Here is a 13,982-nt window from a genome sequence, read left to right as displayed (position 1 = left end):
TCTTGGTTAATGTCAGGTTGTCATAAAGACATTTTAAATGATGTCATTATTTACTGAATGATGACAGTCATAAATATTCATGTTTGTAACTGTTGCTAAAGGGTTTGGGGAAAATATTAAAACAAGCTACAACATGAAGAAAATAAGTCAGAAAAGTATTAAAGTCTTAAAATCCCTGCAGAGTTATTTATGTGGAACCTTGAAGAATCCTGAAAAACCCTGGAAATCCTGGAGAAACCTGGAAACCTGCAGACAACAGCTCTGATGATCCGGAGTCTCCAACCATCAGGAACGTTTCAGCTACAGGAAGTGGGATTAGAGTTTCCTGACTTCTGCCCTCTTCCTCCTGCTCCTTCTCCTCCTCTTCCTCCTCCTCCTCCTCCTCTTCCTTCTGCTCCTCTTCCTCCTCCTCCTCTTCGCTCTATTTTCCAGCCGTTTCTCAGGGTTTAATTATGGCTGGCTCTGAGCAGGAGCATCGTGACCCTGGAGGAGAAGCCATCAGACAGCGGCCCTAACAATGATAAATCACCCAGAGCCTCAGATAGAACCCCCCTGGCCCCCTGGCCCCCCGGCCCCCCAGGAGAAGGAGGAGGAGGAGGAAGAGGAGCAGTGATTCACAGGGAAACATTGAAATTCCTGTCATGAATCCGGCTCGGCTCGTTATTCCCCATGAAGAGTGGAAATCTCCTCATTCATGGAGTTAATAATCCCGGATTGGACCGGCGCTGAGCGAGTCAGCATGGGGTCAAAGGTCAGAGCTAAAGCTGCGCACGCTACTCGCCAAACGCGTTTCAGCTTTGCTTCATCCAGATCTCTCTGCTCTGGATCTTTGCATCGATCAGATTTAAGCAGCTTATGGATATTTTCTCATGTTTTTAACAGATTTTAATGAGGAAAATTTGCTCTGATTGTTGATAAAGACTAAAGTTCTGCTGGTACCGGTCGGTCTGACTGGAGACTGGCTGACCTTTGACCTTTCTCCTGGATCAGCTCTTTAATTAGTCTCTTCTGGATGGAAATGCTCCAACTATAGTCTTCATTATCTCTGTGTCGGTAACAGCTAGCATGCTAACAGCTAACCACACCTTCTTTAAAATGTTTAAATAATTCAGGATTTATTCAGTGTTTCATAATCATTAAATTAGTAATAAGTTGGTACTAATATATTTTTCTCTTATTAAAACGATTTGCATTAACTAGCTTAAAGTTAGCATCACTGTTTTCCATAATGCCAGCAAATAAAGACAGTATATAGTGAGATATTATCTCAGATCATTTTTTATGTTTTATTCACAAAATATTTGGTGCAAATTCATCTGAATAAGAGCTAATTTGGCCTCATTTCCATATTCTGAACTATTGGTCGTTATTACCTGATAATCAGATTTAGTTTTCTTAATAATTGCGTTCTGTATTTATGAAGTGGTTCTGAGGAAAGCAGAGCTGTTGTTGCTCTGATTGTTCCCAGATTCAGTTTAACTCGTTTCCCTGCAGCCGAAGCCAACAGCGAATCAATCTGTCCTCACATCTCTCTCCATCTTCCTCCCTGCGTGGCGGAGTGGCAGCTGCAGGTGAAAACTAAAGAGAAGTGACAGCTCCAGTTAACCCGCCGCCGCCGCCGCCGCCGCCGACATGGCGCTCTGTCAGCTCACGGCGGCTCTCCTCCCCCCGCCGGGCTTCCGACCCGCGGAGCGTCTGGGAGCCAGGCGATCCCAGGGCTTATTGAGTTTTCTTCTGAATAAATAAATATTTCAAAGGAGCAGAGCAGGCTGTAAATCAGGCCGCCGCAGAGGCCAGACGATGTGCGCTCACTATTAGTATCAATTTACAAATAAACTGCTTTTTTAGGGACTGGATCTCCGATGTCAGATTTTGATAAATGGTTTCAATTTGGAAGCTGCTTTGGAGTGTCAGAGTCCATCTGAGGCAGCAGCTGCTGCCGCCTGCCGGCATCTGCCTCAGTTAGCTTCAGCGAGGCGCCGCCGCCTCCCCGGAAACACAGCGCTAACCTCCCAACTAACAGGACGCTAACCTCCCTGCTAACACAGCGCTAACCTATCTGCTAACAGGACCCTAACCTCCCCGCTAACACAGCACTAACCTCCTTGCTAACAGGATGCTAACCTCCCTGCTAACACAGCGCTAACCTCCTTGCTAACAGGACGCTAACCTCCCTGCTAACACAGCGCTAACCTATCTGCTAACAGGACCCTAACCTCTCCGCTAACACAGCGCTAACCTCCTTGTTAACAGGATGCTAACCTCCCTGCTAACACAGCGCTAACCTCCTTGCTAACAGGACGCTAACCTCCCCGTTAATATCGCGCTAACCTCTCCGCTAACACAGCACTAACCTCTCTGCTAACAGGACGCTAACCTCCCCGCTAACACAGCGCTAACCTCTCTGCTAACAGGACGCTAACCTCCCCATTAACAGGACGCTAACCTCCCTGCTAATACCGTGCTAACCTGTCTGCTAACAGGACGCTAACCTCCCCGCTAATACTTCGCTAACCTCCCCATCAGATATCAGACATCAGATATCAGATATTAGATATCAGACATCAGATATCAGACATCAGATATCAGACATCAGATATCAGACATCAGATATCAGACATCAGATATCAGACATCAGATATCAGACATCAGATATCAGACATCAGATATCAGACATCGGATATCAGACATCGGATATCAGACATCGGATATCAGACATCAGATATCAGACATCAGATATCAGACATCAGATATCAGACATCAGATATCAGACATCAGATATCAGACATCAGATATCAGACATCAGATATCAGACATCAGATATCAGACATCAGATATCAGACATCAGATATCAGACATCAGATATCAGACATCAGATATTAGACATCAGATATCAGACATCAGATATCAGACATCAGATATTAGACATCAGATATCAGACATCAGATATCAGACATCAGATATCAGACATCAGATATCAGACATCAGATATTAGACATCAGATATCAGACATCAGATATCAGACATCAGATATTAGACATCAGATATCAGATATCAGATATCAGACATCAGATATCAGACATCAGATATCAGACATCAGATATCAGACATCAGATATCAGACATCAGATATCAGACATCAGATATCAGACATCAGATATCAGACATCAGATATTAGACATCAGATATCAGACATCAGATATTAGACATCAGATATCAGACATCAGATATCAGATATCAGACATCAGATATCAGACATCGGATATCAGACATCAGATATCAGACATCAGATATCAGACATCAGATATTAGACATCAGATATCAGATATCAGATATTAGACATCAGATATCAGACATCAGATATCAGATATCAGACATCAGATATCCCCCGACGCCGATGTTGGTGCCAACGTCCAGCCGCAGTTTTTCCCATCATTCCTGCTTGAATTAACAACCTGAACGACTTCGTCTTTATTCTGTTTTACATTTTCTATATTTGTGTGAGACTACAAAGATTTTCTACAAAGATTTTAAGGCATATTTTTATTTTATTTTATTTTGTCATCCTCCCAAAACCTCCATGAGTTTCTTTCTGGACCCAGAACCCAGACCCAGCAGCTAGATGATGCATTTACTGGCTGCAGGAGTTTTCAGCTTTTAATATTTGAACGCACCAATCAGGCAGCTGGAAACGTTCAAATTGAAATAAAAATGTGGAAAAAACTGATTAAATGTACTTAGAGTTATTATAAAAGCATAATTATATATATATTAAATATCATTGGAGACTGATATAAATGCATTTAGAACATTTTAAATAAATTTTATTTTGTAGCATTTTTTCATGTGATTTAAAAATTTTTTTTCCCTCAAAGCAAAAGAAATAAAATCCTGATTATTTTCTGCTTCAAGGATCAGAACATCTGGACCTCCCTGATGAGACGGATCAGAACCCGACCCAGTCAGCACCCTAACCCTCGGACCAGCAGAACCGAACCATGGAGCTTTGAACAAACAGAACCAGACAGGTGCGTCGTGGGTCCGACTGCAGTCTGACCTTTGACCTGCGGCGCTGCACTGACCTTGGGTAACCTCTCGGGGTCTCCGGGGTGACGGGGGATGACCTTCTGTAACCTCTGGAAGCCGTAGTCGATAGTGGGTTCGTTGAGCGCTGCGGGAGAGACGGGACGGCGGTTAGAGCCCAACAGAACCAGAACCCGGTCACATGACCAGCTCAGAAGTTCTGCTCTTAGCATCCGGTCCGGTTCCTTATCTGAGTTCTACTGATGTTCTGGTTCCGAATGTTTCAGGTTCGGCCCGATTGGTTCTGCCTATCTGCTTCTCAGCCGGGTCTCTGGTTCCGGGTTCCACCGTACAAAGAGAATCTCTGGGTTCCTCCAGAACCAACCTGGACCGTCTGAAAGAAGAACCAAACTGTTCTGGAGCCTGGTTCCGTCTCTCACTAGACCGGTCCGGTATGAACCAATCATGGACCAGAGCCAACAGTAGAACTTCACCAGAACACAGAAACAAAGAGAAACTTTCACCGGACGATGAACTTCTACGAAGAGAGAAGGTGTGGAAACGGACCTGAGGACGGGTCCAGAACAAGACGGTTCTGGATCTATTCGATGTGGATGTTTCGTAGAGAAGGATCTAGAGAACGATCTAAAGAACGATGAAGAGAACGATGAAGAGAACGATCTAAAGAACGATGAAGAGAACGATCTAAAGAACGATGAAGAGAACGATGAAGAGAACGGTCTAGAGAACGATGAAGAGAACGATGAAGAGAACGATGAAGAGAACGATCTAAAGAACGATGAAGAGAACGATGAAGAGAACGATGAAGAGAACGATCTAAAGAACGATGAAGAGAACGATGAAGAGAACGATCTAGAGAACGATGAAGAGAACGATCTAGAGAACGATGAAGAGAACGATGAAGAGAACGATGAAGAGAACGATGAAGAGAACGATGAAGAGAACGATCTAAAGAACGATGAAGAGAACGATGAAGAGAACGATCTAGAGAACGATGAAGAGAACGATCTAAAGAACGATGAAGAGAACGATCTAGAGAACGATGAAGAGAACGATGAAGAGAACGGTCTAGAGAACGATGAAGAGAACGATGAAGAGAACGATGAAGAGAACGATGAAGAGAACGATCTAAAGAACGATGAAGAGAACGATGAAGAGAACGATCTAGAGAACGATGAAGAGAACGATCTAAAGAACGATGAAGAGAACGATCTAGAGAACGATGAAGAGAACGATGAAGAGAACGATCTAGAGAACGATGAAGAGAACGATGAAGAGAACGATGAAGAGAACGGTCTAGAGAACGATGAAGAGAACGATGAAGAGAACGGTCTAGAGAACGATGAAGAGAACGATCTAAAGAACGATGAAGAGAACGATCTAAAGAACGATGAAGAGAACGATGAAGAGAACGGTCTAGAGAACGATGAAGAGAACGATGAAGAGAACGGTCTAGAGAACGATGAAGAGAACGATGAAGAGAACGATGAAGAGAACGATCTAGAGAACGATGAAGAGAACGATCTAAAGAACGATGAAGAGAACGATCTAGAGAACGATGAAGAGAACGATGAAGAGAACGGTCTAGAGAACGATGAAGAGAACGATGAAGAGAACGATCTAAAGAACGATGAAGAGAACGATGAAGAGAACGATGAAGAGAACGATCTAAAGAACGATGAAGAGAACGATGAAGAGAACGATGAAGAGAACGGTCTAGAGAACGATGAAGAGAACGATCTAGAGAACGATGAAGAGAACGATGAAGAGAACGATGAAGAGAACGATCTAAAGAACGATGAAGAGAACGATGAAGAGAACGATGAAGAGAACGGTCTAGAGAACGATGAAGAGAACGGTCTAGAGAACGATAAAGAGAACGATCTAAAGAACGATGAAGAGAACGATGAAGAGAACGGTCTAGAGAACGATGAAGAGAACGATGAAGAGAACGATGAAGAGAACGATCTAAAGAACGATGAAGAGAACGATGAAGAGAACGATCTAAAGAACGATGAAGAGAACGATCTAGAGAACGATGAAGAGAACGATGAAGAGAACGATGAAGAGAACGATCTAAAGAATGTTCTAAAGAACGATGAAGAGAACGATCTAGAGAACGATGAAGAGAACGATCTAAAAAACGATCTAGAGAACGATCTACAGAACCCTTGGGGAACCCGGCGGTCCTCTGGCTGGTCTTTGGTAGCAGATTTGCTGGTGGTTAAGGAATGGCCTCATTCCGCCTTAATTCAGTCCAAACCGTCTTTTCTTTCCTTCCGCTCATTCAGCTCCGCCAACAATCAGCCGTCCTGCTGCAGCAGCGACCGGAGCGGCAGAAACACCCGGAAATGAGTTCAGGGAGACACTTCTCCATAATCAAGCCCATTAATCATAAAAGGCTGTCAAATTTGACTTTGGGGACAATTTGTCAGGCGATCCCGCCCCCTCGGCTCTGTGGCTGCTGCCTCTTGTATCCTGTAAGGATGATTGACACCTGAACTGCTGCTGAGGAGAATAGCTAGTTTGTGCTAATATGCATAACCGCCGCTTTCATGAATAAGAATAAGGCAGCCGTCCGCAGCTCAGAGGGGTCTCCTTCAAAAGCTGTGCCGCCGTTTGTCGCCGCCGCTCCGAATAGATGTTATTACCATTATAACAATATTTGTTTTCTTTTCCGGGAATGGGATCGCGGCGAGCTGCTAAATCAAATTTGTCAGAGCAGGTTTGGAGCGGCGGCGGAGGAGAAAAAGGGCTTTCAGGCTGAGGCGGGGATGATGATGTGTGAGGGGCGACAGAGCGCTGAGGGACGCAGCCCTCGCCGCCAACTTCCTGCTGCGCCCGCCTCCCAGACAGGAAACAGAGAATCTATTACCTCCTCACGCCGTGCGGCGCTCGGGATCCCAGAGAGACTTTTTGGAGGGAGGAGGAGCAGCCAAGAGGAACAATCAGCTGCCCTCGAACATCAGAACCTTTGGAGCGAGCCAGGAACTCCACGGGAGCGGCTGAGGTCTAGTCAAAGTCCCACTTACAAGTGGTTCGTTTGATGAACCTCAGAACTTTTTCTTCTGTTTTCCTTTCCAACACCAAACATGTTGATGAAGATCTGCTCCTCTCCCAAAAGCTTGACCTTTAACCCCGCTCTTCTGGTTGGTGATTCAGCCGAGAGTCCTGAGGCAGTGGAGCCCAGCTGGAAACTTTAAAGCATTCTCCAATTCTCAGGTCTGGACTTTGACTAGGCCACTGTAATCCATTAATCAGCTCTGATCTGATGGCTGGACATTAAGGGTGGAAGCTGAACTTTGACCCCAGCCACGGGTCTTCTGCAGGTTTTCTTCCTTTTCTCATCACCATGACGACCACCCTTAAAGATCAAAGAACACGACCGTGTTCTCTGCAGAACCTCAGAACACCCGCAGGCCAACCCACCGCTGGTTCCCAGTCCCGGGGGTTTGGACTAGGACATGTCTGTTGGATTGAGGCCGTCTGAATATTTATGCTCCCTTCTTCGTGCCAAAGATTCACGGCGACGTTCCGACTCTTCCTGGAGGAATTTCAGGACAAAGATTCAGAGATGCATCAGCCCCCCGCTGACAGAATCGAGTCTCTTCATTAAAATCTGGCCGACCTTTGACCTCGCACTCCATTGGCCTCTTTCAGAGAACCGCTTCTGCCTCCCCCCGACAGGCGGTAACTGGAGAGCGACCCCGGCCCCCGGGCCGACCCCTCGCATTACAGCGCCATATGAAGACAGATTGCCTGATTTAGTGTAAACATATGCTGCAATTCCAGGCATCAGTGCCACTTTCTCCCAGGTAATTCCTATTGATTTTCCTCTGCTGCTGAGCGAGCGGGGACGCGGCGGCCGTCGCTCGGCTCCGGCTGATTCCTCCCATATTTAATCAAGTGTTTATGGTCCTCTCGGCTTTCTGCTCTCCGCTGGCTGGGGGATCAAATGGTTGGTCGGCGTCCTGCTGATGGGCTCGCTCACTGATTAGGCAGCTAAGAGAGCGAGGAGAGGAAGAGGAGCGGAGCGCGGAGGCGGGCGCCGTGTTAAACTAATTTAGCGAAGCTAGATTTGCAGCTTCAGAGGAGACAAGGTTGAGCGTCAGCACAGAAACTTCTGCATTCTGACGGAGGAGCTCCAAATAAAACCAGTTCAACCAGGACGAAAATTGCTTCAGGAACCCAGTAAACATGCTGGTCCCAGTCCAGCTTCAGCCCTGGAACATCTCAGGAGGTTCCTCTTCATCCTCTCTGTGTTTATCCATCGTTCTTCTCTCCGATCCTCCACCCAGGAGACGGACCGGGCCGCCGTTACCACTGCATTTCCATGGAGACGATGCGTTAGTGGCAGGAACACTCAGCCAGACGCTACGTGGCTTCCTGCTGTATTGCTCTGATCATCCTGGACGGTGCGCCGCCAGCCGGCTCCGTGGTTGATGCGGGTCAGCGCCGCCTCACCGCCCAACGCCACTGATGATGGGGGCAACATGCTTATTTGTTTTCAATTGGCCACAAGGCATCGACTGAGGGATCTGATCTGCAGCTTCATTCCTCCATCCATCAGTTCATCATTCAGACGCCATGGCAACAACAGAGGGCCGACCAGTCTGGCCTCCTTAACCAATAATTTCCCAGCATCAGGATCTGTTCGTCTTTTTTACTATTTTGGTTCCTCATCTCTTCTGCCATTTCCTCACCCAGACAAGGAAACGCCGCAGGTCAGCGCTGAAGAGTGGATAGACCGTCTCCGATCACCTCCCATTGCGTCCTCCAATGAGGACAACTTTCTAAGTTTGTTCTCACTCTTCCCACCTGAGAACCTCAGGTTACCTTCCCACTCTCTTCCCGCTTCTTCCCTGAAGAGTCTTCTCTGAGCTCTGTGATTGGACGGCGTCAGTCTGCCAATTAGCCAATAATAACCTGTGCCTAGAAGAAATAGGCCTCCCACCCGACGAGTTGTTATTTTCAGGAACAGCAGCTAAAAATGCCTCGCAGAAACGACTAATCACTCACCATTAGTTCCACAAGTCCCTGAAGTGGACTTCTATGAAATGTGTCTCTGCTGAAAAGACAGAAAGTCCCTGATAGACAGCTCAACGGTAAAAAGCCCCAACTCAAAGACCAGGAAAAACTGTCAAACTACGGGGTACCCAAAACTACGGGGCACCTAAACTACTACTAGAGTATTCATCTCCATTTTGATTGTGGCGACAGATTTATAGTGTCGTCTGCTATCTGGGTCATCTGAGAGGTTCTGTGCGACCCATCAGTCACGGATGGCGGTTGATTTGAGTTTGGTGACGCCTCTGGAGTTGAGAAGCTGCTGCTCAGGTGAGAAGCTTCCCTTAAACATCTGCTGCTGGTATTTTTAGTTCCTCAGACAGATGGGAGCTTTCAACACAACGCCCCGGGAGGAAGGAGGTGATTCCGACTCAGAGGAAACCGCTTGGTGCTGCTAACACCTTCTGGAAAGATAAACTGTTATTTACTGACAAATAGAACATGAAGAAGAAATAATTTTATATTTTAATTGAACTGAAGCATCTGGAGTGCCTGCAGCTTCATGTTTCCATCGGCTTGATCCAGTCGGGGACGAAGCGGTCCTAATGCTCACTGTGGATGGTTCTGACGGAGCGTCGCTCTCATTCTGCCTCCATGACGACGAGGAGCTGGTCAGCCGCCGAGCTGCAGCAGCTTCAACATAATTACCTCCATGTGTTACTCTGACACTAATGAAACAATAAAAATTCACGAGTCAATCCGAGACGCTGCTGCAGATCAGAGAGGAGCGCCACAGCTTCATCCACACATCTGGACCAGAACCGGCAAATGATCTGACGCTCCGTTCGGATACGAAGAGGAACTGCAGCAAACGCCAGGGGAACTTTCTACATCAGCTGCAATCAACCGGAAAACAACGAGCGCTTTACTTTGAAGGGCTGCTAATCTCAGCGAACCTCTAGGGATCAAGACGGCCATTCTGGAAAAGGTACGATAAGCACAACATGCCAGAGTTCCTGCAGAACCGGGCCTGAAACACAAACCAACAGAGACCGACAGGCTCAGACACAGATTCAACACCAGACCCATCAGAACCAGCAGAACGTTTACTGCTCTGAAACCAGAAACTCTGACCAACCGGTCCGGTACCAGACCCGCTCTCAGTCAGGTCCGGTTTGGCTTTAGTTGGGGCCACAAATCTTTTTCTCAGACAATCAAACCTGAAACCTGACCTCCTCTTCCTGTTGTCTGACTTCATCATCTCAGTTTTCTCTCCTCCTGGGTCTCCGAGATTCAGAACCTCCGGTGCAGCTGAGGAGGAAGAGGAGTGAGGAAGAGGAGGAGCTGTGGTGATGAAAAGCTGAAATAAAGAGGGAGCTGGGAGGGGTTGACTTTCCTGGGAAAACCCAGCTCTCTGGAAACGCTGAAATAATTCAGCACCCATCAGTCCCCCCACGTGTACACCCCCCGTAATACACCCTAACCCCCCGTAATACACCGCAATACACCGTAATACACCGCAATACACCCTAACCCCCCGCAATACACCGTAATACACCGTAATACACCCTAACCCCCCGTAATACACCTTAATACACCCTAACCCCCCGTAATACACCTTAATACACCGCAATACACCGTAATACACCTTAATGCACCGTAATACACCGCAATACACCCTAACCCCCCGCAATACACCGCAATACACCGTAATACACCCTAACCCCCCGCAATACACCGCAATACACCCTAACCCCCCGTAATACACCTTAATACACCGTAATACACCTTAATACACCGTAATACACCTTAATGCACCGTAATACACCTTAATACACCGTAATACACCGTAATACACCGTAATACACCGCAATACACCCTAACCCCCCGCAATACACCGCAATACACCGCAATACACCGCAATACACCCCAAACCCCCCGCAATACACCGCAATACACCCTAACCCCCCGCAATACACCGTAATACACCGCAATACACCCTAACCCCCCGCAATACATCGCAATACACCGTAATATACCCTAACCCCCCGTAATACACCCTAACCCCCCGCAATACACCGCAATACACCCTAACCCCCCGCAATACACCGTAATACACCATAATACACCGCAATACACCGCAATACACCCTAACCCCCCGCAATACACCATAATACACCGTAATACACCTTAATACACCTTAATACACCGTAATACACCCTAACCCCCCGCAATACACCGTAATACACCGCAATACACCGTAATACACCTTAATACACCGCAATACACCTTAATACACCGTAATACACCCTAACCCCCCGTAATACACCGCAATACACCTTAATACACCGTAATACACCGCAATACACCGCAATACACCGTAACCCCCCGCAATACACCGTAATACACCATAATACACCGTAATACACCTTAATACACCGCAATACACCCTAACCCCCCGTAATACACCGTAATACACCTTAATACACCGCAATACACCGTAATACACCTTAATACACCGTAATACACCGCAATACACCGTAATACACCTTAATACACCGTAATACACCGTAATACACCGTAATACACCGTAATACACCGTAACCCCCCGCAATACACCGTAATACACCATAATACACCGTAATACACCTTAATACACCGCAATACACCCTAACCCCCCGTAATACACCGTAATACACCTTAATACACCGCAATACACCGTAATACACCTTAATACACCGTAATACACCGCAATACACCGTAATACACCTTAATACACCGTAATACACCGTAATACACCGTAATACACCGTAATACACCCTAACCCCCCGTAATACACCGTAATACACCGCAATACACCACAATACACCGTAATACACCGTAATACACCATAATACACCATAATACACCTTAATACACCTTAATACACCGCAATACACCACAATACACCGTAATACACCGTAATACACTACCCTACGCTGCAGTACTACAGTAAACAGTAGAAGTGTCCGACATGGAAACATCTTCATTTATTGATTCCTGAATCTGTTTGTCTCTCCATTATTGATCCTTTGCCGTTCCCTAGCAACAAACCTCTGGTCGATCAGCTGTCAGTAAACGGATCCAAACGGCTCCCAGACCCAGCCGCAAGAGAGGAAGAGCGTTTCCCGCCTGGGAACGTGGTCGGAACGGTGGAGATGTGTAAATGAAGAGCAGAAAGCTGCAGGAGGAATCCGTTTATCTCCTGCTCTGCTACAGGCTCCTTGTCATTCCTCACAGCGCTTCTCGCCTTCGGCCAGATTCTCAGAGCGGAGCTGCCGGATCAAATCCTCAAGCTGCTCTAAGCCAAGGGGAGCAAGACAGGCGGGAATGTGAGAAACACTCTGATAGAAATGCTCTGATCCCAACGGTCCAACCCCAACTTGCTCCGACCCAAAGCTCCGATCACAATGCTTGGTACCTTTAGCTGCCACTGACAGGAGAAGAGGGAAATGCCATCTGGACCGGACATCAGACGGGTCGCTACCAGGATTCACAGGAATGTCTGTGAGGATTGTTGTAGAAACCTGGAGACTCATGGCTTTGGACGGGTCAACGCTGCAGGATCGGGTTTGTTGGTTCTGGACATTCTGAAGCCAGAAATATCGCTTCTGGTTCTGTGTTCCAGACGAACACACCTACCAGGAGTTACACTGAGCATGCTCAGTAGGTTTCTAAATGAGCGGTGCTGTCAGAACCAGAACCATCAGAACATCTGAGGGCAACCAGAACTTTAATCATCACCACGGACATTCTGGTCCGCCCTGAATGACTCGTCTCCTGCACGACGAGAGGTGAGCGTGGTGCCGGACCCCCTGCCGGGTTCCCAAGGAGCAGAACTGCCTCTCTATCTGGGTTGGGATCTCAGATTAGCATTGCAAAAGCAGTCGGCCATTGTCGGCGTCCGCGGCGGCTGGAAGACGATAAACGGTGTTTAACAGACAGCCGAACACGCCGGGCTCCTTCAGCGCCCGACGCCATGACATTTACTTATCGCTCGCCGCCGCCCTCATCTGACCTTTCTGCTGCTTTGAATGACATCTGGATATTCGGAGGAATAATCGCAGGCAGTAAACGCTTCGATGGCGAGCGAGATACGGCGCACAATGAGTCTGAAGGGCGAGAGGAGAGAGAGGCGTTGGGGGAGCTCTGGGGAGGCCCGGAGCGCCGGTCCGGTTCCAGCTAGAGAACCAGAACCTCCCTATCGCCAAGAGAACCAGAGAGAAGAACCTTCTCTTCATGACATCACTGCAGTCAGAACCTGGTCCTGGTTCCAGTTAGAGAGCGTCAGGCTTCTCCTATAGATGGTGGACCAGAACCAAGTGGACCAGAACCGGGCTGCAGATAAACCTGGAGCCATGAAGGGGAGGCAGACAGGTGAGGAAGGTTATTCGTCACCATGGAGACTCACCGGTGTAGACGAAGCGACCCGGCGCTCCTTTGCAGAACTGTTTGGACTTATAGGACAGCGTGACCTCCACGACCCCGGGGATGTGCCGGGGCGGAGTCTGGACCCGGATGGCGTGGGGCGTGATGAGCTGCATGGAGAACCGAGGAGAACCAGGTCATCATCATCATCATCATCATCATCATCATCATCCCAAACCGGTTCTGGAGTCAGAACCAACCCAACCCTGTAGAACCTTGCAGAACTCTTCTTCTGCCCCTAAAACTTTCTGGGGTTCTGCAGAAAGGCTAGTTTGGTATATAGATTATGATGCACTTTTAGATAGGCGATTATGCACTGTAAAAACACAATCACTGCAGGGTTGGGATTAGTTCTAGAACCTGTAGAACCGGCCTCCTTCCCCTCCAGGTCTGCTGAAATCAGAACCACCAACTGGGTCAGGTTGTTACACATGTCAGGAACCAGCTTGAGGATCCACATATCTA

The 13,982-nt window shown here is 47.4% G+C and overlaps 2 protein-coding genes across 4 annotated transcripts in view; both read right to left on the bottom strand.

Moving 5' to 3' along the window:
* The window catches only part of LOC116714596 (alpha-1,3-mannosyl-glycoprotein 4-beta-N-acetylglucosaminyltransferase B), a 776,799-nt gene that overhangs the window by 695,442 nt on the left and 67,375 nt on the right, over window positions 1-13,982 (bottom strand). The window lies entirely within an intron of this gene.
* The window catches only part of LOC116714595 (transcription factor COE3-like), an 88,799-nt gene that overhangs the window by 14,309 nt on the left and 60,508 nt on the right, over window positions 1-13,982 (bottom strand). For all 3 annotated transcript variants that reach the window (XM_032555268.1, XM_032555270.1, XM_032555269.1), the window contains exons 10-11: window positions 13,501-13,627; window positions 4,082-4,170 (exon numbers count right to left, since the gene is read on the bottom strand). In XM_032555268.1, the coding sequence (XP_032411159.1) occupies window positions 4,082-4,170; window positions 13,501-13,627 (216 nt within the window). The remainder of the gene's footprint in view (window positions 1-4,081; window positions 4,171-13,500; window positions 13,628-13,982) is intronic.

This window comes from Xiphophorus hellerii, chromosome 23 (genome assembly GCF_003331165.1).
Source record: "Xiphophorus hellerii strain 12219 chromosome 23, Xiphophorus_hellerii-4.1, whole genome shotgun sequence".
NCBI classification, from domain to species: Eukaryota; Metazoa; Chordata; class Actinopteri; order Cyprinodontiformes; family Poeciliidae; genus Xiphophorus; species Xiphophorus hellerii.
Note: the sequence above shows the minus strand (reverse complement) of the source record. Positions and strands in the feature narration are given on the sequence as shown.